Consider the following 27,675-nt stretch of genomic DNA (forward strand, 5'->3'; position numbering starts at 1 on the left):
CTCCTGCTGTTCTCCTGATAGTGAATAAGTCTCACGAGATCTGATGGTTTTAAAAAGGGGAGTTTCCCCATGCAAGCTCTCTTCTCTTGTCTGTCACCATGTAAGATGTGCCTTTCACCTTCCACCATGATTGTGAGGTCTCCCCAGCCACGTGGAATTGTTAAGTCCAATAAACTGCTTTCTTTTGTAAATTGCCCAGTCTCAGGTATGTGTTTATCAGTAGTGTGAAAAATGACTAATACAGTTCCTAATGAAGGAATCTATTTTATTTCAGTGAATCACCAAGAATGCACATCATGGAGAAAAGTCCTCTTCAATGACCATAATTAACTCTTACGTTGCTATTTGATGTTTTCTATTTTTAATACCAAGAACAATTGAAACAGCATTGACTTCAAATCCTATCTAATCACAGGTGATTGATAGACAGGCGGGTGGGGAGGGAGACAGGGAGGTAGGCAGAGAGAGAGAGAGAGAGGAAGGGAGGTGGGTAGACATGTAGTTAGCTAAATAGGGAGGCAGGTGATTAGCTACTAGGTGGGTAGAGAGAATGACTGAGAGGGAGACTGGCTGACAAAGACTCCCCATTTTCCACCCATGAGGCCTAAGGCAGAGACTTGCAGACAGAGAAGATAGTCTCCTGTATCTGGGCTTTGGAAGCCAACCTGCTGTTTTACTTCTACTTAACATGAATTTACTGAGGGTACCTGCTTCTTGAAATATGGAAGATGTCTACATTTCAAATATATAAAAACAGATTATTTAAAATCTTATGTTATTCAACTGGAATTATCTGTAGACCTTCAAGTGCACAGATGTTATAAAAATCAAAAATGAAAGTAAATGATGACATCAAGAATTGAGGCTGGGGTGTCTGCCGCCTTGCTGTCCTCTCTGCAGAGAAGGGGCCAGTGCAGCAGTGGAACTGACCTGTGTGCTGTCTGCGTGGCAGGTCCCGCCAGCAAAGCCACAGAGGTCACACAGAAACGACTTCTCGCCTGTTGCAACAATAAACAGATGAGGGACTGCAGAGGTCACAGATCATTAAAACCTATCTATCAAGGCTTTCAGGGTTACTAATTCCTCCAATCAAATGTTTCCATGTAAATATGTCAAATGGGAATGAAATTACCACTGCGGTTTATTGAGTGTGATAAGAACTGAAAAGCACCACTGAACATAATTACATACTTGTCAGACCTATAAAAATTAGCTTTATTATCAATGGAATGGTTTTGTACAACTTCATTTCTGGTAGATGTCTTCCAGATGGGGCTGCTTTATGCACTTCAACAGTTTTCATGCATATCCTGATTTTTTACAATTCCCATACATCTGGCCTTTCTGAGCTGGGTAAAGATTGCTTGGAATAGTTAATATACAGTATATATGGTTCTGCTTAAAGAAAACAGATTGAATTTTCCAACAACTTAAGGATATTGAATTGGTTCTACCTGATTCTATTAGGGTCTTCCTTAATCACTTCCTTCTTAATAATATGATTAAATGGTTTCCTTGAACATGCTGAAGATCCCAAGTAACAATAAAATCTATATTAGTACCAATAGCAATTCAATGCTGTTTATGTTTCTCGCTTTCATGGCATAAAAAAGAAATCTAGGGATTTCTTAAGAAATTGTACAAAAATTCATACTATTCAACTTTAATGATAGCTCTGGATTGGAAACCTTTGCAACACTTACGGACAGATTTGGCAGACTTACTATTTGTTAAATGTGTGCAAATGCTCATGTTTTAAAACATTTTTACACAAGCTAAGATTTGCCCTAAGTTTATAAATGCAATCTATCTTTCCACTGTAGCATATTAAGACAGTAAGTGCTGGCCAGCTAGGCAGATCATCCCATAAGACTAACAAAGGAGGGCAAAATAGAAGAAAAATGCTAACCGTAGAGAGATATAGTGAAATTATAAAATGTTTTTCCAGAAATAAAATAAATCATTTGTATCTATCTTTACCTACTTTACTCATTTAGACATTTAATGCAACAAGTCTTTCAAGAGTTTGGCCATTGTCAGGCTGGGTTGTTCCAAATTACTTTGGTATATCATAATAGAAACTTAACTTGTGGCATTTTGGAAATCATAATTGCCTTTTTAAGGTTCTGATAAATAGTACATATAGGAAGGGAGAATAACTTCAGTAATCAAAGAGTCTTCCCTTTAAGAACATTACTGGTTTTTCTACTTTCAACGAACACATATACTTAAAGAGAGTTTTAACCAAATTATGCTTAATCTTATTTCCTAAGGGTATGTTAAAATGTTCATTATTATCATTTTTAAAAATAAGGCTGAATTTAAATATTTTTGCTATCTTTACTTTCCTATTTTGGGGATAAGTTTATTCCTTGGTATTATTTCAATATAGAAAGAATAGAGTAGATGGGCTGTAAAGAATAAAGGTTAATTAGAATCACTCATTTAATTAATCAATTTGAAATAAATCTTTCTAACTAGCTGTATTATCAATTAAATAACACTGAAAGTAGACTTTTTTTAATCCCACAAGACAATTTGCTCGTTAATATTAACATAGTTTTATATGTTGAGGCAAAATCATTCCCTCCAATCAATTCCTCACTGTGGGTCCGTGGGTGATGCCTGCTGTGCATGTGAGGAGTGTGTGTGCAGCACCACACACACATCTGGTGGTGTGTGCTAGTGGGAGTGTCCTTGCCGTATCATTCAATAAGCAAAATTTCTAATGAGGGAAGAGCAATCTTAGGACTTCTGGATTCAAGTATTCTTCCTTTCTGTCATTTTTGAACTTCTTTTGGCCTGCATCTTGTAAAATAGAAACATGAACAAGCATAGAAAATCTCTCTTAAGATTTATATTTTCTACATGCATAGATGCTGCATATTTACATATATGCTGTATATATTTTTATTCCTTTCCCCATTTTAAGATTTAGACATACAAAAATACAAAATTATTAATTTTCTATGTGATTTGATTTTCGATATATTAATGACGTTGATTTTTTTATGTGTATGATTTTATTTAGGATGTTAGTCTCCAATGTATTGTATATCATATTTACCTGGGTGGCTTGATTTGTTTTTCATTCTAAACTCAATTTTCACTTGCCTTTTTTTTTGGAGTGGGTTGGGGTGTTAGGGTTGATCAGCAGCCAAACGGATTGTTTTTTGAGAAAAAAAATTTTAAGAAAAAAACTAAACGTAAAATTTCCTGAATTTAGAGGGGGTTCATTCAGCATATCCTATTTATATGATAGCAGAGATATAATGGGAGACTTCTTTTTGTAACAACTTGAATTAGTTTCAAGTGTGCCATTTTGCATTCAAAGGTAGAAAGACACAGAAACTAATCCTTTATTTTCTATTAGAAAACAGCCACTGTCCCCTATCTCTCATTATGGTGCAGACTACAAGACCTAACAATAAAAATCTATATTATTGATCCAGCACAATAGGGTCTTACTGGGATTTACATTTACAAGGGCCCAACTGAGAGTTCTGGGACCACCCCTACCAAAGATGTACTCTCAGTGTTGCTTCACCTATCAATTAGCTGAAATTCCACACCCTCTGTTACATGTTCTGATGTAATCACTTCTCTTCATTCTTAGTGTTAAAAATCAAGTTGCCATTTCCCTCAGTCGTCTCCGTGCACCCTCATCTCTGTCGCAAAGCATGGAGAAGGCCAAAGGGCCTCCTTGTGCACTGAGTGCAGGCACAGACCCTGAAGTGATGGACAGAGCCCTCCAGTGATTACCAGGGGGAATCCAGTGACCTTTCTGGAACCAGCTCCGGCCAGGTGGGCGTATGTGTGTCACGGAATCAGCCCCACCATTCTTGTCTGACTCACTTCTGCCCATTTATTACTTATTATTTCTGCCTCCTAATGACTGATCATTGGGAAAGAACAATGCAAAGACGTTTTCAAAGCACTAATCCTAGTTCTCAATAGAGGGTAAACAGTCTTGTAGGACAGGTTTTTCAAATGTTTCTCTTTAATGACCCTGACTCATCCCTGTGGAACCTCCTCCTGCTCGTACAACAGACCATCCCTTTTCTAGGTTGCTCATATTCCATTGCATTTTCCAGGAGCTAGCAATCTCCCCATCCTTGTCAAGCTGGGAACCTAGAGCCAATGGAGTGTCTCCTCCCACACTCACCACCCAGTTCACTGCCCATACCTTTGAGAGTTCTGGTTGATCTCAAGGTATACCCTTTTGGAACACCATAGGTTCACTGGATGGATCCTCAGCCAGCAACAATCCACCCTAGAGTCTGACCCTCTATCTCCCTGGTGTAAAGGGACTGTCTTTTTTTATTGGATGCCACTGATAAGGACTGGAGGCAGGGAGAAGACAAAGAAAAGATAAAGAATTGGGAGACAACTTCATTTAGTTTTCTTTTTCCTTTCTAAGCTCATCTGATTTTAAAACTAAAAACAGAGAACAAATGAATTTGGTAAATAAAATTTGTTTCACCTCCATGCCATGGTCATTTATAATTTGGAGGAAAAGAGGAGGCAAGGAAAGAAGAGTTGGATGGAAGTTATGAATGTGTTGGAGAATAGTGGGAGGGAAAACTGGTGGAGGAAGAAAGGGAGAGAAAAAGAGAGACAGCTCCAGAGAGCAAAGGAGGAGGGAAAATAAAGAGGGACAGAATCAAAACCCTAAGATTGACAAGAAGCAAAAGAGCCTTTATCAGGAAATAAAAGGATGCCTAACCCTAACCCCTAACCCCAACCCTCACCCTCACCCTAACCCAACCCTAACCCCTAATCCCTAACCCCTAACCTCTCTTAACCCCTAACTCTAAACGTTGAGTCCTAACCCCTAACTCTGACCCCAACCCCCATCTCCAAACCCTAACCCTAAACTTAACCCCTAACCCCTAACCCTAACACCACCCTTAACCCTAGGTTCGTTACTACGTTTGTATTGACTAGTCAATGTTGATTATGATGATCGCTGTCTTAGGACTGCACGGCAGTGAGGGGATTGTGGATCTTCCATTAATATTTTTATATTGAGGCAGTGCATTAGCATTACACTAACCCTAACCCTAACCCTAACCCACTAACCCTAACCCCCTAACCCCCTAACCCTAGAAGAAAACATATAGTTCAGCATTCATGACCTTAGATGTAGCAATAGTTTCTCAGATCTGTCACCAAGAGCACAAACCACAAAAGGAAAAATAAATCAATTTATTTCCTCAAAATTCAAAATTTCTACATCTCAGAAGACATGAAGAAAACAGTTGAAAGACAAAACTGTTATAATAGACAAAATACTGTCTTCTACTCTACTCTCAACACTCAACACAAAACACTTCTGTTACCAGATGCATGGGTTTCTTCCCCACACAGACCACATCTTGCATACCAGCTGGGTGTCCTACAGTGCAATCCAATTCTGACAGTAAATGGAGAAAGCATCACACCCCACAGGCTAAGGGCTCAGTCCTAGGAATATACGTCATGCCCCTTTTTGCTTGCAAATTCAAATGACAAACACAAGGATGGTAAAAAAAAAAAGTGACTTTATGCCAGAGCTTAGCTGAAGGAAACGTACAAGCTCCTGCCTTAAGGGAACCGCTTCCACTTTCCGGGCAGAAAGCGGGAGCTTTAAAAGGGGGACTTGGCAGAATGGCATGCAGGGCATGGGGTGAGGAGGTGCGGGGTCTATAGGTCATGCTCTGATGTTTTCTCCATTAGGTGGTCTTGCTAGCCCCACCATGGGCAGAGTTAGGTTGTAAATGACTGTTGTCTCCTGCCAGTCTCCTGTTGGGGGAGAGATCTCGAGGTGTCAGTTTGTTTCAAGGTTTGGTGTGTGGAACTTAGAAGTAATCACACAGTTGGAGAAGTTTGCAGTGTAGGAAGTGTCTGGTGGAGAGACAGTAAAGCTTATAATTGCATTCCTAAAGAGCTAAGTAGGAAGTGCAGGAAAGGCAAAACAGTAAAAATAATTCATTTCTTCTTTAAGAAAATATGGGTACTCATTTACAAGACTGTAACCATTTAAGATGCCAACCACAAACACTAGGTTCCCAGGTTACTTTCTGTCTGACTTTGATACAGATTGGAGGCTCCCACAACACCCTTATTGGGTTCAGCAATTTGCTACATCACATTACAGAACCATGAAAACAGTGTACTTACTATTGCTGACTTATTACCAAGGATCTTTTAAACGCTACAAATTAAAAGCCAGATGAAGAGATGCACAGCGTGAGGTATGTGGAAGGGGTGTATGCCTCCCATGCCCTCTCCAGATATGATCCTCCCAGTATCTCCTGTGTTGGGAGAGCAACACAGACGCTCTCCCAACCCTGTCCTTTATTACACAGGCAGATTGGTTGCATCAGTGGCCGTAGGTGATCAACTCAATCATCAGCACCTCTCCCCTTCACAGAGACGGGAGAGGGGAAGAAATTTCAAATCCTGTAATGACAAGGTTGGTTCCCTTGGCAGCGAGCCCCACTGAGGCTGTCCAGGTGCCCCCAGCCATCAATGATTTCATTAGCATACGAAAGACACATCACTTTGTACATTCCCAAGGCTTAGCGCTCTGTTTCAGGACACTGTGGCAGAGACCACACATGAACTCATATTATGTTCCAATAACCCATAAAATGGAAGAAAAAAATCTGCACATTAGATACTTCATTAGTGTCTGTTATCCAGAATGTATAAATAACTTTTACAACTCCACAACAAAGACAACCCAATCTAAAAATTGACAAAAGACTTTAATACACACTTCACCAACAAACACATGAAATGATGCTTAACATCATTATCATAATTAAAACCATAAAGAGATACCCCTTAACTCACACAAGAATAGTTATACTAAAAAATAACAACTGTTGACAAAGATGTGCAGAAACTTGAACTCTTAAACACTGCTTGTGACAATATGAAATGGTGCAGCCTATGTGTAAAATAATTTGGTGTGTCTTCATAAAGTTACAAATAGATTTACCATATGACTCAATGATTCCATTCCTAGGTATATACCCCAAAGACCTGAAAACAGGTGTTCAAACAAAAACCTATATACTCTTTAAACGTGTCAAGGTCATAAATATGCAGGAAAGTCTGGGGAACAGTTCCAGGAAAAGAAAACTGGATCAGAATGAAAAAAAAAAACAAAACACATTATACTCCCAAGTGTGGCAGGAGGTAAAAGTGAAGTGAGTTTGTGGACTGAATTATCATGTAAGAACAATGCTGATTTACTGATCTAGGGGTTATGTGGTAGTTACCTGGGAGAGTATCCAGGCTTTTGGTACAATATACCGGAGTATTTTGTGGGACACTGCAAATCTGGTACAGCAATAACTGTTGGGGAATCTAAGGGAAGAAACAAGTTGTACTTTGTACTACTACTGGAAGTTTCCTAGAAATATGACATTATTGGAAAGTAAATTACTTTTTAAAACAACTATATCAATACCATGCCAGGAAAGCAGACACATCATCAAAACCCATTACAGAGGCTATAGTTCAGCCAAAGCTGTGAAACCCTTAAAAAAGTCTCAATGTCAACAGACTCCACTTAGTAGATATTATTACATTCATTAGTATTTACTATTAGAGGCTACCGTGTGGATATACTAGTGTTATGGCATGGTATGGATATTTAGATAAGTGTTAGGGAATGGTGTGGATATTGTATTGGTGTTGGTGAATGGTGCAGATATTATATTAGTGTTAAGACATGGTGTAGATATTATTACATTAGTATTAGAAGCGATTGTGTGGATTAGATTACTGTTAGAGCATGGTGTGGATATTATTACATTTGTATTAGAAGTGATGGTGTGGATTAGATCAGTGTTAGGGCATGGTGTGGATATTATTACATTAGTATTAGAAGCAATGGTGTTGATTAGATCAGTGTTAGGGCATGGTGTGGATATTATTACATTAGTATTAGAAGCGATGGTGTAGATTAAATCAGTGTTGGGGCATGATGTGGATATTATATTGGTGTTAGGGCACGGTGTGGATATCATAGCAATGTAGGGCACGGTGTGATTATTATATTAGAGGCCACTGTAAGAATATATATTAGCAGCCACTGTGTCTTGGACGTTGACAACGATATTAGGGTGTACTCCAAACAGTGAGATTTGGGGGTTTTATTTTTCTAGATGAATTTCTTCCTCTGCTGAGTACTCTAAGGACTCACTCCTCGGCACTGAGGGCCGTGGACAAGAAGCTTTTTACTCACCAATGAAGAACACCAAGTTAACACGACCCTCGTGCTGCCCTGAGGAAGTTGAAGCTCCTCGCTGCTTCTGGCACCTCAGCGGGAAGTTGGTTGGGGCGGGATCGCGCGCCCTCTGGTGGCGCCATGGTTCAGCACAGACGCTCTTGCTCAGTTTCTCGGCGGATGTGCGCTCCCTCCTGGCTGTCCTGAAATACCTACAAAATTCAATATTCAGTTTATTCAGTGTCATAATTTTGGAAATTCAAACCGAAATAATGGCCACTATATCCATATCCTGCCCATAAATGGTGATGGAAGAATTATTTGGAAGCCATATAGAATAAAATGAGTGTATACACAAATTAAAACACAAAAACCTAAAACTTAAAGTATAATAATAAAAAAATTAAAAAAAAAACCTACTCAAAATAGTCCAGAGACTATAATTTGAAATGCAAAACTATAAATAATCTAAAAGAAAACCTAAGTGACATTGGATTTGGTGTTCAGTTTTAACACACAGCATCAAATGCCAATTCATGAAAATACTGAGAACACAGACTTTATAAAACTAAATTTTCTACTGTGAAAAGCCCTATTCAGAGAACAAAAACACAAGACACACTGTAAGAAGATATTTACAAAATACAAACGTGATTTTAAAAACTGTATTGAAAATACACAAAGAACTCTTCAAACAAACACTAAGAAAACTAAAAACCCAATTAAAACTGGATAAATAAATGAACAGACACCCAGCCAAATAAAATGTATAGATAGCAGGCCAGGTGTGGTGGCTCATGCCTGTAATCCCAGCACTTTGGGAGGCTGAGGCAGGTGAGTCACCTGAGGTCAGGAATTCGAGATCAGCCTGGCCAACATAGTGATACCCCCTCTCTATTAAAAATACAAAAAACTAGCCAGGTGTGGTGGTGGGTGCCTGTAATCCCAGCTACTTGGGAGGCTGATGTAGGAGAATTGCTTGAACATGGGAGGTGGAGGTTGCAGTGAGCCAAGATCACGCCACTGCACTCCAGCCTGAGTGACAGAACGAGACTCTATCTCAATAAAAAAAAAAAAAAAGAAAAAAGAAAAAGAAGAAAATACACAGATAGCACATAATCACACAAAAGGATGCTCAATATATCTCATTAGGAGACTGCAAATTAAAATAATGCTGAGATATCACTGCACACCTAGCAGAACTGTGGGACTCTTAAAAAAAGCTCAACAATAACAATTGGAGGTTGAAGAACAATAGGTATGGCCATTCATTGCTGGCAGAATGCATGAATGGGTACAGCCACTTTGGGAGATAATTTGGCAGTTTTTCCCAAAGGTAAACAAGTCTTACCTTACAATCCAACAAATGCACTCCTAAATTGTATATGTTTAGACAGCTGCTTTGAAAAATTATGTTCAAACAAAAACTAGCATGTAATTATATACAAGCCTCTGTACTCATAATGGCCAAAACTTAAAGTAATCAGAACATTCTACAATAGCTGAATGCATAATCAATTTGAAGTACAACCATGCAATGGAATACCATTCAGCAACAGAAAGGAATGAACTGTCAATCCATGAAAAGAAATGAATGAATCTTGCATCTATGTTGCTAAGTAAAGTGTGGCAGTATGAAGATGCTTTACATTATATGACCCCATTCATATGACATTCTGGAAAAAGCACAACCAAAGAGATGCTAGTCAGATCAGTGACTGTCTGGGGTGGGGATTTGAAGTATTCTGTATGGTACTTCAGTAGTGGATATCTGACACTATGCATTTGATAAAACCCATAGAATGTTAATGCACAAAGAACAAATCACAATCTACACAAATTAAATTATGTAGGATGTGGAAGTATCTAAGGACAAAATACAGACTGCAACCAAGAATCTAACTGTATTACCAATGTATGTTGCAAGTGGTGGGCCAAAGGTGCTGAGCTGGAAATGCATAGAATCCATAGACTAAAAACAAAATGTACTATACACAAAAAGTGGACTCTATTTTATAAAGTTATTTCCCATAGGGATAATAGTTAATTTTGAAACCACTATATCTGTAAGAAGAAAAATAACCATGATTTTCCTCTATACTATTAACACTTCACTTTTAACAGCAAATTGTGGGGGGCGGGGGGTGTTCCCCACACCAACCAATTTTCCAACTCTCTGGAAAACAATTGGGTGTCCTACAATTCAACTATGACAGTGATTACCTGGAGTTAGAATAGACCCTACAGGTTAAGGGCTTAGTAACACCAGACTGTCCCCAACCTCAGATGCCAATGACAAGTAGTGAATCCCCAGTTTACCCAAACTTCTACATGACTTGGCTAGAAACTAGGCATTCCTACACCCCCTCTTCAGGTTTGATAATTTGCTATGATGGCTTATGGAACTAGGAAATACTTAACTTATGTTTACTAGTTATTATGGTCTCAATATGTATACACCTCCCACCCCAAATTCCTATTTCGAAATGTAATCCCCAGAGGGAGGGTATTCAGAGGTAATTGAGAGGTGATCAGATCATGAGGGTGCTGTCCTCATGAATGAAACCAGTGCCCTTATAAAAGCATCTAGGAGCCCGTTTCCCCATTCTGCCATGTGAGGACATGCTAGAAGGCACTATCTATGATAGATGAGCCCTCACTAGACATCAAGTCTGTCAGCCTTGATCTGGAACTTTCCAGATTCCATATTTTAGGAATTTTTATGGAAGCTTCATCATGTAGATATGACGGAATATTAACTCAATCTCCAGTCCCTTCACACCCTCAAAGGATTGCATGTTAAGCTAAAAGTTACAAGCTTCTTATCATGGCTTGATCTTTCTGGTGACCATGCCCATCCTGAAAACATCCACAAACCCACAGTGTCCTTATTAGAACAGAAGCCATTCCTATTATCCAGGAGATTCCAAGGGATTTAGGAACTCTGTGTCAGGAACCAGGGCCAAAGACCAAATATTAGAACACAAGACTCTCCTAGCACCCCTATTGTTCAGGAAATTATAATAGTTTTAGGAGCTCTGTACCAGGAACTGCAGACAGAGACCAAACATATATTTCTTATTAAGTCTCAACCTGGAATCCTGATCAAGAATGAATTCCTTGTTCCCAATGGAACAAGGGATGAAATAAATGGTAGATAGTATGGGCCAGGTTCCTCACTCTTAGAATGAGAAGTTACAGATAAGAAATGGGGAAGCCTAGAATGATCTCTGTGATAATGAGTCACTATATATATATATATGTATATATATATAACATAAGAATAAACTCACATTTAGCTTAACATTACACAGATGGTCCCACATAGAAACCTTTGCAATTAAGTGGGTACATATAAGTTAGAAGACACACATATATTTCTTTGCACTGTCAGCTGTCAGGGTCATGATGCAATGAGCACATTTAGTGGCCAGATGTAAGTTTTTCATACCATTCTCTAACAAAGGAAATCAGGGCTCTTTGAAGAAATGGCTGAAACTAGGACTGGGACAGAAAATATATGAGCCAGGGTACTTTTGAAGTAACAGAAGGAAATTATAAAAAAAAAAATACATGAAATTGTGTCAAAGGAGCCAGTGGAAAGAGCTCCCAATGGCCACAGGTATAAATAAAGAGCAACAAAATACTGTAGAATTAGATAACAACCAAAAGATTAAAGTAACTATCTAGAGTATCCATACTGCTATAAATAAATGATTAAATAGATATGCAAATGGGCTGAATAGAAATCTCTTATACAGAAGAATTCCAAATACCTGATATAGACGCTCAGCCATCAAGGGAGTGGGGCTAACTCCCCACTCCTTAAGTATGCGCTCTGCATGATGACTTCCTCCAAAAGCACACATACAATATAGACATGGGAAAAAAGTAACTTCACAGTGAAAAATCTGAGAACACTGCCTCAGCCAGGTGATAAAAGTTAACATTAATGGTGCTAATACATCCTGAGAGCATGGAGTGACTAGAATAGCACTTGCAAACCAAAAATACAATTCAAAGGTCCTTCTCACAACCATCTCTCCAACAGGAGACACCAAAGTTAACATGGAAGACTGGTTCAGGCTATGATGGGAAAGAGGTGGTCAGATATGCCTCATTATGCCCTCCTCCCTTTTGGAATTCAGGAAAAGACAATCAGCATTTAACATCAACACCTTAAATCTGATAAGAAACATTTACAATCTATTCTCTCTGAAGCCTGCTACCTGGAAGCTTCATCTCCATGACAAAACCTTGGTCTCCATAACCCCTTCAGATGCACCTTTCTATTGATAATAACTCTTTCAACAAACTGCCAATCAGAAAAATTTTAAATGTACCTATAACCTGGAAGCCCCACCACACCCTAATCCACTGGGTTGTCCCACCTTTCTGGACCGAACCAATATATGTCTTAAATACACTTGATTGATGTCTCCTATCTCCCTAAAATATATAGAATCAACCTGCACCCCAACCACCTCGGGCACATGTTCTCAGGGTCTCCTGAGGGCTGTGTCATCGGCCATGGTCACTCATATTTGGCTCAGAATACATCTCTTCAAATATTTTACAGACTTTGACTCTTTTTGCGGACACACTACACATCTGATCTGCTTTCCCCAAACCCCTAAACCCAGTCTGATTATGAGAAAAACCCCAAGTAAACCACAATGGAGGACATTCTACACAATACCTGACCAATCCTCCTAACACTGTTCCAGGTCCTCAGAAGTAAAGTCTGAGAGACTGTCACAGCCAAGAAGAGCCTGACATGATGACTAAATGTCCTATGGGATCCTAGATAGGATCCTGGGAGAGAAAAGGGCAGAACTAAGGGAAACCAAATAAGAAGTGAGCTTATTTAATAATATAGTAATATCCAGTCATTAACTATGACAACAAATGATATAAGATGTTGGTCAGGAGTGGTGGCTCATGCCTGTAATCCCAGCACTTTGGGAGGCTGAGGCGGGCAGATCACGGGAGATCAGGAGTTCAAGACCAGCCTGGCCAACATGGTGAAACCTCATCTCTACTAAAAATACAAAAATTAGCCCAGTGTGATGGCAGGCGCCTGTAATACCAGCTACTCAGGAGGCTGAGGCAGGAGAATCACTTGAACCTGGGAGGCGGAGTTTGCAGTGAGCTGAGATCGCGCCACTGCACTCCAGCCTGGGTGAGACTGAAAAAAAAAAAAAAGATGTTAAACCTATCTGATACATGTTGGTATGTTAAAAAGAGGGGAAGCTAGGTTGCGTCTACATGGGAAATCTGCATTTTCTTCCCAATTTCTGTGTGAATCTAAAACTAATTTAAAATAAAACCTTTATTTAAAAATTGTAATTTTTTCAGATATCTGATAAATTATTTGTACTAAAAATTAGTAGTAATTGACACTAACTACTCCTACTTTTAAAAATAAGAGCATTCAAGATACTGCAAAGTAAATTATGCAGACTAATATATAATTTCAAAGAAATGCCCCTTTTACACTTATGTGTAAACATATTCATATCATTTTTCTTATGGTGTAGTTCACTCTCTAAGAAAGCTGGTCATCTTAGAACCAGGGAAAAAATTCACATTTTGGAGACTATTTCAATTTATGGCTGGACGTTTTCAAAGTATGACTTTGTGAAAAAAAAAAAAAAGTTCAAATTGATTCATTGTGACTGGATCACTTATTCTAATGAATGCTTGTCTTTTATTTTGTTTCCCAGCATTCCTTTCAGCTACTATACAACAGAAGCAAATATTTGCCACTGGAAAAAATATTCAAAGACACTGTTAGGTTAATCTATAGCTGATGACAGTCAGTCTCGTGTACATAGCAAGCAGCTTCAAGATATAATTACTTAGCTAAGCAGGGAAGTGGGACCTGACTGCTGCCTCATTCCCACGCCTCTTTGGACCTGATAATTTAGAGGAACCTCACATTCACAAGATAAAAAGTTTCTTTTCTTCCTCAGTATTAAATATGCTGTCACAATAGAAGAAAGCTTTACTGACTTCTTAAATGATGTGTTGAGACCGGAAACCTAAAATGATAGTTACTGAGAATAGTGCTAATGCCCTAAGTTTTAGTCATACCCTCACCTAGGTAAGGACCTAACCAAAAGGGGAGAACTGTTGAATAAATTACGGGAGGTCACTGTTTTGGTCAGAACTCCTGCATTAGGCCACACTGAGCAGGCCAAACCAGAATGGAGACACTCATGCTGAATGACACACAATGTAGCTGAAACTTTAAGAAAGTAGATAGATCCCAAAAGAGCTCCCTTTTTCCTTGAAGAGATTCCAGTTTACCTGAGTCAGCATAAAGAAGTCCCCCTCTGCTTTAATTCTTACCAAAACAAGTAACTTGAAGTAATCTGATATTAACAAATCAGTTGTTATTTTCTATTGCTGTTTCCGCCTTAAACAACACAGTGTTCTGCTATTGCCCAGAGGGCACTAAGACCAAATAAAACTTGTAAATGCCACACTGAAAGCAAAAAAGTCCTAATAACTCAATTGACACTAATAACAAAGAGTGACACCAATGCCTTTGGTGTCAAAGTTTTGATCAATATCTCAAAATTGAGAGGCTGACCAAAAGGGAGGAATTCTTACATCAAACTACATTTGGGCTTTAGAAGCATCCCAAAGAGTCCTTGTAAAGAATTGCGGCCGGGCGCGGTGGCTAACGCCTGTAATCCCGGCACTTTGGGAGGCCGAGACGAGTGGATCACGAGGTCAGGAAATCGAGACCATCCTGGCTTGCAAGGTGAAACCCAGTCTCTACTAAAAAAAAAATACAAAACAATTAGCCGGACGTGGTGGCGGCAGCCTGTAGTCCCAGCTACTCGGCAGGCCGGGGCGGAGAATGGCGTGAACCCGGTAGGCGGAGCTTGCAGTGAGCTGAGATCGCGCCACTGCACTCCAGCCTGGGTGACAGAGCGAGACTCCGCCTCAAAAAAAAAAAAAAAAAAAGAAGAAGAAGAATCACAACCTAATTTAGTATACAAACAAACTGAAAATCTGACTTGGGAATGTGTCATTGTAACAAATAGCGGAGGTTCAGCCAATCACATCGGCCGAGTGTCAGCCAATGGCAGGCAGCCAGCTGTTCAAAACAAGTCCCAAGGCAAATCCGGGCTGTAACCAGGTCTGTAACCAATCCAGCCATCTCTATACCTCACTTCTGTTTTCTGTATGTCACTTTTTTTTCTCTGGCTATAAATATAACACAGGTTTTGTGGCAGATCATTCTGAACCATTTTTGGTCTGGACTGCTGCCTGATTCTAGAACCACAAAAAAAGCCAATTAAGATCTGCAAACCCACATTTGCGGTAATTTTGTATTTTAACAGTTGTGCCCTGCAAAAGACATTAAGCTGAAATTAATTAAAAATCATTTACGGTCATGATTAGGTCACAAAAAATTGTCAAACAACAATTCTTCAAAAAAAGCTAAAAAGTATATTTTAAAAATTTTGTTGATGGAAAAATGAGTGCAAAAGTAGATAGGAAAATTATGTACAAAACTAAAAAGAGGAGAAATTAAAAGTCAAATAATTGCATCAAACTGGAAACCTAGAAAAAATGGGTGATTTCCTAGTAAAAATACACATTAACAAAATGGGCACTGAAATAAGGCAACTATGAATAGACCAATTAGCATAGAAAAGCTCGGAAAGGTCCTTAAAGATCTCCCAGTGGAAAAAGGCCCCAGGACCATCTGGGTCCATAGCTTAGTGTAAGCTGACTTAACTAAATGTGAGTTTACACTCGTGCATTGCATACATATGATGGTGGTCCCATGAGAGAAAAATGGAGCTGAAAAATTCCTTCCTAGCCATCTTGTCATAAGCTCATGGCTCAACGCATTACCTTTTCTGTGTTTTGATACCATAAAAGGAAAATAAATCTCAGGACCCCCAAATCACTGAGCCAAGGGAAAAGTCAAGCTGGGAGCTATGTCAGGCAAACCTGCCCTCATTCTATTCCTAAGTAAGATAGCTACAAAGATAAAAAGCTACATATCTCACTCACAATTTGCCCACAAAGAATTTCCTTTTGGACAAAGGACAGACAGAACTCAAAGTCATCCCTCACCTGAGACAGATGCATATCTGATTGCTTCCTCTGCCCCATTGTTTATGCAAAAATGCAGATTCATTGAGCCAGACTAAATTGTGTATGCAGTGGAAGGCTGATCAAGGATTCAAAAGAATGCAACCTTTTGTGTCTAACCTACTTCTGACCAGGAAGCACCCCCACTTCCTGCTTCCAGTTGTCCCGCCTTACTGGGCCAAACGACTGTACATCTTACATGTCTCATGTATCCCTAAAATGTATAAAAGCAAGCTCTACCCTGGCCACCTTGGGCACATGTCGTCAGGACCTCCTGAGGCTGTGTCATGGGTGTGTCCTTAATCTTGGCAAAATAAGTTTTCTAAATTGACTGAGACCTGTCTCAGATATTCTGGGATCAAAATCTACAATCACCACGGTGTTATGGTTGACTACAGCATTCAGTACAGAGACATGCTGTACAGGTTTGTGACCTGGGAGCAATAGGCTATACTATGTAACTTAGGTGTGGAGTGGGCTACACCATCTAGTTTTTCTAAGAACACTCTACAGTGTTCGCACAAAGATGAAATCACCTAAGGACGGATTTCTCCGAAAGTATAATATCGTTACGAGATGCTTGAGTGTATTTTAAATGGTCAACGCCTAGGAGAAAAAAAGAAACTAAACTCTTGTTATGGGTTAATAACAAAGCTTAATAGAGTTAACATATTTCATCTCATCTAAGATGCCAATGATTAAAAGACATTATTTTATGCACCATCACAAATAGGTTGCCAATTAAACCGACTTTCTGAATAACATACAAATGTGAATTTACTTCTATTAATACCAGGAAAGTAAAATGAAAAGTAAATTATGGTTTTGACATGTTAAAGCAAATAAGGTGGGGGTTAGCCTGAGGCCTTCCCTAAGCAAACAGAAACCGAACTTGGAGGCATTTAAACTGACTTAAAAAAATTAACAAACCAACCACAGTCAATGCCAAAAAGCCCAGCAGCAAGTTGGCTGTATGACTAGGGACGCTGAGGGAACCATCCCCACAACAGGTGGTCGCCAAGCTGGAGCCACTGAGGAGCATCACTTAGGAGCCACCCCTAAGAGCTGGAAGCCCCAAGCCGTTTTCCGTTCTGCTGCTTCCTGCGTGATTCATGAACCATTCCTTTGCTGAAATAAACTCCGCTTACATTTATTTTGCCTAAAATCCTTTTAACAGACAAAGTCCAGTATTTACACTTAAAATACGGTTGTAAAAACTCACATCTACATCTGCTCTTCAATATTTTTCAAGTACTTTAACACCGTAAGAAAAACGAGCCACTGGAACGCAAATAAAAGCAAGCCATGGGGTGCGCGTCTCCCTGGGGCTCCCCGTGTTGCTCTCAGGGTTCCCTTCTCTGTCCTCGATCCACCCCAAACAAACTCAAATTGGTCAAAAATTAAAAAATTAAGCAACTCAGGTATGCTGTAACAATGAATAACAAAGCCACTTAATGAAGGGCCACTTCGTAAAATAAAATAAATACAACTTGAGAAAGTAGAGCGCAAGGCAGCGCGGCCTCCTTAGCACTGAGCTGGGACAGAAAGCCTTTTTCCTCACCTTTCCTCAGGCAGCCTCGGGGGCCATGAAGCCACAGCTTCCTCAGTAGTTCCTGAGCAGCTGAGGAGAAAGAGGCTGGGTCGTCCCTGGCCCCAGTCCCCAGGTGTTCCTATAGAGACAGTGGCGTCTCCCGAGTCCGTCCTGACGAGGAGGAGGCTGGGTCCTCTCAGGTGTCCCCCGTAGGGATGGCGGCGCCTCCTGGGTAGGTCCTGAGGAGGCGGCTCGGCTCCGCCCCCTGGAGGCGCAGGGCATTTGTGCCAGAACCCGGGCGCCTCTCGAGGTTCTGTGAGGCGGCATCGCGCCCCCTGACGGCCGTCGCGGGCGGTGCAGGTTGCTCAGGTGCTCGCGGTGGAGCTGTGGCCTCGCCCCTCCGGTGAATCTCCGCTGTTCTGACAATTACACGCCATGACTTTTGAAAAACCAGCTGAGGCCGGGCGCGGAGGCTCACGCCTGTAATCCCAGCACTTTGGGAGGCTGAGGCGGGCGGATCGCGAGGTCAGGAGATCGAGACCATCCTGGCTAACACGGTGAAACCCCCGTCTCTACAAAAAAAAATACAAAAAAAAGTAGCCGGGCGTGGTGGCACGCGCCTATAGTTCCAGCTACTCAGGAGGCTGAGGCAGGAGAATTGTTTGAACCCGGGAGGGGGAGGTTGCAGTGAGCCAAGATCCCACCACTGCACTCCAGCCTGGGTGACAGAGTGAGACTCCATCTCAAAAAAAAAAAAAAGAAAAAAGAAAAAGAAGAAAGAAAATCAAGCTGAAAGGGAGATAAGAAGCAAAGTAGATGGCCAACTGACAAAAGTCAATTGACATCCTATGTATCAGAAATTATGAAAAAATTGGAAAACTGGAGTGTAGCATTTTAGAAAAGCAATACCATTTACAATGGCACCCCTCACAACTGAAGTTCTTAAGTACAAATCTTTAAAATAAATGTACAAATATGCATTCATCAAACTTAGAAACACCGTTGAATGAAATCAAACAAAATGTAAATAAATGCATGGATGTTCCTTATTCAGGATTGGTAGAGTCAATATTGTGAAGATGAAAATTCTTTCAAATTTGATTTATAAATTCAGTGAAGTCCCAATCAAATTCTCAGAAAACTGTTTTGGTTTTGTTTGCTTGTTTTAGAGACAGGGTCTTGCCCTGTCACCCAGGCTGGATTACAGTGCTACAATCACAGCTCACTACAGCTTGGAACTTCTGGACTCAAGCAATCTTCCTGCCTCAGCCTCCCAAAAAGCTAAGACTACAGGCACATGCTACCATTCCCTGCTAACTTTTAAAAAATATTTTTAGACAAGGGAGTCTTGTTACTTTGCCCAGGTTGGTTTTGAACTCCCAGCCCCAAGCGATCCTCCTGCTTTGGCCTCCCAAAGCACTGAGATTACAGGCATTAACCACTGCACTCAGCCTTGTTTTTAAACCTAGAAGAGGCAACATTGAAGACGTACAAAGAACTCACACATCTGGATCCCAACACATCAAAAAGCTAAAGCAATGAAGACAATGTGATGCTGGTGTTAGTCTTAACAGATAAATGAAAATTGGCCCAAAATAGACCCAATTAAATGCAGTAAATTGATTTTGGCAAAGGGACAATGGACATTCAATGGAGAAAAAAAATGTGTGTTTCACCATGGGGAATGAAATAATGGGAACCATATGAGGAAAAATTGACAAAATAGAAACCCTATAACTTATACAAAAATTTGCTCAAAATAGTTCATAGGCTTACATTTAAAATGCAAACCTGTAAAAATTTTAGAAGAAAATGAACATGACCTTCTATTTCATGATGAGTTTTTAGTTACAACCACAGAAGCCAGTTGAGGAAAGAAAAAAAATGGATAATGTAAACTTTATTAAAAATAAAAATGTGTACTCTGACAACCTCCAGGGTGCTGAGACCAGACCAGGGTAGGGCAGAGGCACTGCAGAATTTCCTTCCTAAATCAGGTGCGTTTTAAGATGTAAAAGTATTGCTGTCTTTAATTGTTCTGGATTTTGTGTTCTTTTTTATTGTAAGTTATTGCCACATCGTACATGAAGGATTGTCCCTGAGGAATAACATAGAGATCTGCCATCCAGTTCCCCAAATCCTGGAATGATGACCCTGAATGCTCTGACCACACGTGGCACAGACACGCCTTTAGGACAGTCTTACTCTAGGCTTCAGCCACACATTCGAAGGGCTGGCTGGGCTGAAGAGAGGTGAAGGCTTTTGACCACGCTGATGCAGAAGGCCTCAGTGACAAAGCCTCCCATCTGCTGAATGCCTGGCCCTGGCAGGGCACACTCCTGTGGACTTCACAGGTGCTAACACACTTAATTCTCATGGAACCTCTATTAGGTCACAACCCTGTTGTCCACCTCATGAAGATGAGCTCACTGAGGGACAGAGAGGTTAAGTGATGTGCCCAAGATCACTCAGAGGGCAAACAGAAGTCTCAGGTATGGACTGCATGCTCTTCAGTGTCTGAGCACTTAGGCCCTATGATGCTAGTGTGCACACTGCAGGCTGGCCCTGCTGTGAGCCTGCTCCCGTGAGAATTATGCAAGTGTGCACACTGCAGCCTGGCCCTGTTCTGAAAAAGAACCATCACTGCAGCACAGCCAGGGGGTCAGGCCCCTCTCTGTTCCTACACAGCCCCTGCACTTCCTCTGTCCAGTATCTTCTCCCTGAGGCCTGAGTCCATGAAAACAATGAACTCAGCACATGGTCACCACTAGGTGACCACGCCTGCCTCTGCACCACGTGACGGGACCATTGTGGAGCAAGCCTGGGGGATTCTGATGTAGGCAGCAGAGGCGTCACTTAGGGCCCAGGCTTCCGTGGGAAACCACCATCTCCTTCCAACCTAGATGCACTTCATAGGAAACGAGAGCAGATGAAGGTCACGTAGGAGACGAAAGAACTCACTCCCCAAGCCCATAGGCCTTTGTCCTCCACCCATGGACTGAAGCATCTTGTTAGACGAGGGCCGCCCGCAGCCAGTGCCGGCGAAGAACCTGCCATGGAGCAGGTGTCCGTAAAGAACTGCTGACTGTCACTGTCCCTACTTGGGGGCCACTGGGGGATCTGACGCATCACACTGCCCTTTGTAAAGGAATTATTGAAAATGTCAGCCCTGTAACAAGGCATAGGTTGATTAGTTACAGGATTTAACATTTCTATTTTAAAAGGCAGCATTGAAGAGTGTCTTTACAAAGGGTGTACAAAACCTGCCATATTCTTTGCCACACAGACTGACTCATGTGCAATGCAGCCATTTAATGAAACACTGGCATTTACCAGATGTAAACTTATTAGCAGATGACAGCTAGAAATAATGTGCTAGACATGCACGTGTATTTATATAAAAATAACCATCTCTCTAGATGCATCAAAAGATACACAACATGAGATCCAATTTATTTCTACAAGCTCATGATCAGGTGGTCAGGACAGGGAAAGAAGAGGAAAAAACTTTAAATCATGGTCCTTTATTCTTAGACACCTTTATCCTACATACACAAGGGACATGCATGGTTGAAATAATGGAAACAAGGTGGATAAAAGTGAAAGTAACTTAAACTGATTTACCCAGGAATGCCCAATTCAGGTGCTGCAGAGAAGAGCATGAGAACCGGCTGTCTTCAGGACAGGTGTGCATCTAGGAGCAGAGTGGGCGTTCATCAGCATGGAGGAGAAAGGCCTGGGTCGGGGGACACTGGGGCTGCTGTCCCAGAGGCTGGCAGTGTAGCCCTGAACCCCCAAGACTTCACTGACTCTCCCCTCAACCACCTAAACCGGAATAAACTGATGTAGCAGGACTCCTCAAACACTGTACAGGATCTCCATGTCCTCGATGGCCCCTGATGAGCCACAGTACCCTCAGGTCCTGGTGAAGGAGCTGGTGCTGCCTCCTGCCTTTCCCCACATGGGGTCCTGCAGCTCATCCCCCACAGACTCAGATTCCCTCTACAGAACCTGCCCACAGATGTCTTCCGAGACTGGCAATACTGGGAGGCCTGTGGCCCAGACCCAGGAGGAACCAGCTGAGAGCCTCCGTGGAGGCACTGCTGATGGTATAATCAGAATGAAAATGCCCACTTCTGTTCTGCTCCCTGAGAACACTGTCAAGCCAGCATGAGTTTCCAGTCGGAACTTTTCCTTTTCTCCCCATGTTTGTCGCTGTTTTAATGGACATTGCCTGGCTATTAAATCTCCCAATGAACTCACTTTGAAAATTATCTATTGCACTGGGCACCCTTTCAGGAATCACTGAGTGTTAATTTTCTCAGTCTGAGTGATAATTTATGAGTCAAACAAGGTCAGATCTGAAGCCAGAGGCTGCTCCTGTTGGGAAATCCCCGAGGATGATGTTCCGGGGAAGCCTCCAGCCTTGGGAGTCCCCTGGAACGGAGCCAGCCCAGGTCATGAAGGGAGCTGGTGCCAGACACTGACTGGGGACCTGCTGGCCTTTGGGAAGACCGCTGTGTCCCTGAACCTGGCCTGCCAGCTATCCCTGTGCAGTCATACCAAGTCCTATGCTCAGAAGGGCCCCAAAGTAGTTTAAAGTTCTGCTGCTGCCCCTGGAAGCTCATGATTTTGAAAAAAAAAAAAAAAAAAACCCACGTTTTCCACTCGGCCCAACACATTATGTGGCCTGTGCAGCTGTCAGGCTGTGGCCACGGTGCTGGCATCTCTCACACAGTGAAGGCTGCTGGAGTCCTGGCTGACTTGTTTTGACTCTTTCGTGAGGCCCACACCTAAGCTAAACACTCACGTGCTTCCCACGCTGACTCCCCACACTCTAAAGCATGAATCTGCCCCTTCAGCTGGGAGAGGGTCCTCGTGTCATCTGGGTTTTGGGAGAGAAGGTCAAGGGAGCCTGGGTTCTAGTTCTTCAGTTATCCAGAGTGAGGGTCTTACCTGTTCACAGGTCCCTGTGGCTACTTTACAGAAAGCAGGAAGTGGCCACTTCAGCCACATGGCTGCATTTCCAGCTCAGTCCAGGCAGAGCTGCACCCTGCCTTGCACCTCTGCAGATTCTGCAGATTCTGCAGATTCTGGGGGGAATCCTTAACTGAGCCAGGGCGAGTCCTAGGGGCACACTGCCCCTGGGCAGGCCATGAATCTCCTCTGCTCCCACCCTGTAGAGTTCAGCAGGTATCAGGGACTCTGCCTGCAGAGCACACTGCCCTTCAACCAGGTATTCATAATTTCCCCAAGACCCAGGCTTGCTGAGTCACTCAGTTACCTGAATGTCTTTCAGGAAGGGATGACTGTGCTGCTGCGTCATCCTTCTTTTTTGTTTGCGAGGCCACAGGGAAATCTGGGTACTCTGGTGAAAAAGCAAATCCAGTTGCTGCTGCCGCCGGTTCTTGTAAACGTCCTCACTTGGTTTCTAGGCAGCAACTTCCCTGACTTGCCTGGGGAGTGAATCTGAGCTGCATTTACCAGGCCATGCCCAGGGGAAGTGATCAGTGTGGGACTGTGAAGCTGGATTTCCCCAGGAGCTTCCTCCAAGCTTCTGGGATGATGATAAGACTCAGGATGAACCAAGGATCTCGAATCATGGGACAATGTGAAGTCTAGACCCAGTGAAGAAAGAGAAAGGCTGTGGGATGAAGGGCAGGCTTCACGTTACTGAGCATCCGCTACCTGCCACACACTTTCACGTGGCCTTATTCTGTGTGTTTCTCACAGCACCCTTGAGAAGTAGAGATTACGATCACATCTTTTATATAAAAGAAAACCACCATCCGGGGAGGCAAAGTCCCTTGCTCACAGACTGTCATGTGGGAAACTCTCTGGATGCAATGATGTCCTCCAATTGCAGCTCACTGCAAGCTCCGCCTCCTGGGTTCACTCCATTCTCCTGCCTCAGCCTCCAGAGTAGCTGGGACTACAGGCGTCCGCCAACACGCCCGGCTAATTTTTTTGTATTTTTAGTAGAGACGGGGTTTCACCGTGTTAGCCAGGATGGTCTCGATCTCCTGACCTCGTCATCCGCCCACCTCAGCCTCCCAAAGTGCTGGGATTACAGATGTGAGCCACCATGCCCGGCCGATCTTTTTTTAGTATTGGAAATTTCTCACCACTGAAATTGGGAATATCAAGATTTTAAAATCCTTGAAAATAATTTATTCCATTGCCTGCATTTATATTGAAAAAAGTAGAGTCTCTTCATAATCAAAATTGCCACTTGGTTGGTCTATTTATATCTTTAGACCATACAGTGAGAGCAAAGACACGCAGTAAGATTTTGGACAGTTGTTTCAGTTTGGCGGGTTCTACTTTAGGGGGTCCTTTAACAATTTTTATTCTCATCCTCCCACTCAGTCTTCATGCCCAATGCCAAATAGTTATGACCCACCTAAGACTTCCTCCCAATTAACCTATTCTACTCTCAAAGGAATAAAATACCCCAAATCACATAATCCACCCAGTTTCCTAGGACCTACTGCATGAGAGTGGAACTGGAGAAACTGACCAGCTGGAGAGACGGGATACAAGGCTTCCAACATCCCTAAGCAGTATGGATTTCTACTAGAATTTGCAAATTTTTGCAACTTTGGCAGTGCTGTGAGTTGAACAGATGTTTGAGTTGTAATACTCCCAGAGACAAACTGCTATGTGGCCTTGCACAAATAAATGATTGACCTCTTTGGCTACATCTCCAAGAAAGATTTTGAAACTTGCAGTTATTTACAAACCTGGCTTTCATCAGAATCACCTGGGGACATTATTTAAAATCATAAATTCACACTCCAGCTCTAGAGCCTAATCAATAAATATTATATGGGCCTCTGGAATCTCTACTTTTATAAGTTTCCCCAATGTTTTCTGTTTAGCCAACATACAGACTATTATTTAAAAACATGTGTTCAGATGATCTTCCAGTTTTGTAGTAAGCCCATTTCCATGAGACGTGTGAGGATTATCTCTGGATCTGTCTCAGGATTATCTCTGGATCTACCTATGGATCCAGAGGATCGCTCCGCTAAACTACAGTTTCTCACTAGACTATGAACACCTAGAGAATATGTTCATGCATTATGGTTACCCACAGTCCAGGAGAGAGTCTGGCATTTGGTAAATATTAATTTAATAAATCTTCAGCTTAGTTATGATCCAGTTTCCTTCCCCTACATCTATTCATATTCTCCAATCACCTCCCTTTCTGATTGGGGTTCCTTTTTATTTTCTTTTTTGGTGAAGTGGTAAATTTATTTTGGCAAGTAAACAACAAAACATTAAAAAAAAAAACTCCGCCAATTGCTTCCTTGCCTACCCACATTGAGAAACATCTTTGGTTTATAAAATATATTTAGTTTTCATTTTAGTAAGTATGGGAATTATGAAATTATCTAAGGGAATTTTGCTAGAGTAAAAACAAAATACATAGACATTTTTATATAACAGATTTACACTATCAAGCTATTTAGCCCTCTGCCAATAGGGACAATGAACAACGATGATAGCATGAAACTTACTCAATAGTTCTTGGACTTGAAATTATATATAACTTAGTGACTATATTTTGGGTTTGTGTCGTGCAGTGATTTGCTCTTGTCAGGCACAAGGAATGTTTTCCTAAATGATTTCATCATCACTCACTATTTCAAATTCCTTAAACAACCGTATACTTTAGTTTTAACACCTCTGCACTTTGTGAAGATTTGACTGAATCCAGAATTTTGTCTTTGAAAAATACCTCCTTAGCTAAACTTCCAATCAACCATTGAGTCACTTAAGCAAATTATTAGTAGAATTTATAAAGATAAAACATATTTTTCAGGGAAATTAAATTGATTGGGAGCCGTGACATGTCATGATTGTTACCTATTATCTGGAGATTTGTGACTGTGAATGGCAGCCAACTTGTTTCATGGAAACCCACTGGCTGGCTAATGTGACAACAGTAGATCTGAAAGAGTCTTGTAGCCACCAGCTCTTGCTTACATTAGAGCTAGGCTGACCGTAAATGTAATTAGCCTTGAAGGGCTGTGGCTGCAGATGGCCATAGGGATGTAAACCTGGTGGAAATAATGACAAGGCTGCAACTCAGCAGTAAGTCTTCATATTTTTTTAAATTTTCTTTCGTTCTTCTTTTGTCATGAAAGCTCTAAACTTGGAAAATTATAACACCTGGAGATTTGTCATAAATATCACCGAAATATTAATGAAGGCACCCACCGAGAATAACAACTTTGCATTTTCTTTTATTCTACAAAGATGATCTGTCTTAAATTTTAGGCACATAACCCCAAAATAGTAATTATCAGTTGAACAATAAACTCTGCCCAACGAAAGTATTCTTGTGAATTTTTTTTTCTGATTTATCTTGATGACCAGAAGCCAAAGTATTCTTGGTAGAAACATTAAAAATATGACTAAAATAAATGTTTGTATCCTGACCTGAGAAAATAATTACTAAACCAAATCAGTCTTGTTTTAGAAAAATATTAAAAATACAGAAAACATAATGAAACCACAAAGTATCCGTAACCCTAACACTCAGAAATTTTTTTTGTTTCTCTGTAATTATATTTTTATACATTTAAAACCTTTTCTTTCCATATTAGGCTTTAGAAGTTAAGCAGCTCTGTATATTAGAGATATATAAAGTGCTCAAGAAAGATATTATTTAAATTCTTATTTTTTCAAATATTTTATTACATTCCTTAAAGAGTATCGACTTGTAGACTTGTTTGTTAGGCTATGAAACTTAAAATCAGTAAAGCCACAAACCATGTTAGCTTTGGTGAGAAAGAAACTCTATGGCATCAGGATATTTTTTCTATGTTTTCCATAAATTTTAAATATGAATGAAGTGCATTTTTAACATGATTTGCCTAAGGTTTTGAATTACATATATTTCTGCTTCTGTAAAATAAATATATTTATTATTAAGACTTTCTACATCCTTTCTTTTGTTGCTTTCTTTGGCATCTGTCAAGTATTTTATATTTATGTAAGCCAGAGTCATCCATGTGGCTAGGGAGGAAAAAAAATCACATTATTTCAAAGTGAGCAGTAGCAACATGAAGATCTTAAATGTATTTAGATACTGGCAATTTTAAAAATGTTACTTAAAAGTGGCGTTCTGTTAAAAAAATTCAGATGATATATTGGTATTTTAAATATATTTTACAAAAATACAAAACAAATCTTACATTTCTAACTCTTACCTGACTAAAAAATAGCCAGGAACTTCTTATTCTTCAGAGGAATAATGTTAAACCAAGATTACTTTTAGTGCACATTAAACATTACAAAGGTTAATAAATGTCATATTACAATGGATCTGTCAATATTTAAGCCTCTTCTAAGGCAAAGTTCTTGTGCTCTAGGGCAAGAAAAAAACCTTCATAAATATTTTAATTATTTCAGAACCGGAAAAAGGGGTGTATTGAAAGACTTGTAAACCATAGGAATTATTTTATTTTTAAATATAGCATCCAGAATCCACACACATTCCTAAGAACATCCAGCATTTGAGAAAGTCCTTCTACTATCAGCAAACAAAACTTTTTGTTTAAATTTACAACATCTTATATAAAACATTCTTTAAATTACGGAATGAAATAAATAATTTGCTTTCTAGAAACTTGTGGCATTTCTCACTTATAGATGGGTGTTGTACTGCCAGTTGCATTTCTTCAGGAAATTAGTAGTAGTAGTAGTAGTAGTAGTAGTAGTAGTAGTAGTAGTAGTATGAAATGAGGGTCTTACTATGTTGCCCAGGATGGTCTCAAACTCCAGGGCT

At 40.7% G+C, this 27,675-nt stretch overlaps 1 protein-coding gene across 1 annotated transcript in view; it reads right to left on the reverse strand.

Moving 5' to 3' along the window:
- LOC131381276 (zinc finger protein 583-like) overlaps positions 1-21,005 on the reverse strand; it is a 45,402-nt gene extending 24,397 nt beyond the window's left edge. The window contains exons 1-3 of the mRNA XM_058428103.1: positions 20,838-21,005; positions 17,907-18,211; positions 8,243-8,436 (exon numbers count right to left, since the gene is read on the reverse strand). Coding sequence (XP_058284086.1) covers positions 8,243-8,436; positions 17,907-18,211; positions 20,838-21,005 — 667 coding nt within the window. The remainder of the gene's footprint in view (positions 1-8,242; positions 8,437-17,906; positions 18,212-20,837) is intronic.
- Between the last annotated feature and the right edge of the window lie 6,670 nt (positions 21,006-27,675).

Source organism: Hylobates moloch, unplaced genomic scaffold (genome assembly GCF_009828535.3).
Source record: "Hylobates moloch isolate HMO894 unplaced genomic scaffold, HMol_V3 SCAFFOLD_15, whole genome shotgun sequence".
Taxonomy (NCBI): Eukaryota; Metazoa; Chordata; class Mammalia; order Primates; family Hylobatidae; genus Hylobates; species Hylobates moloch.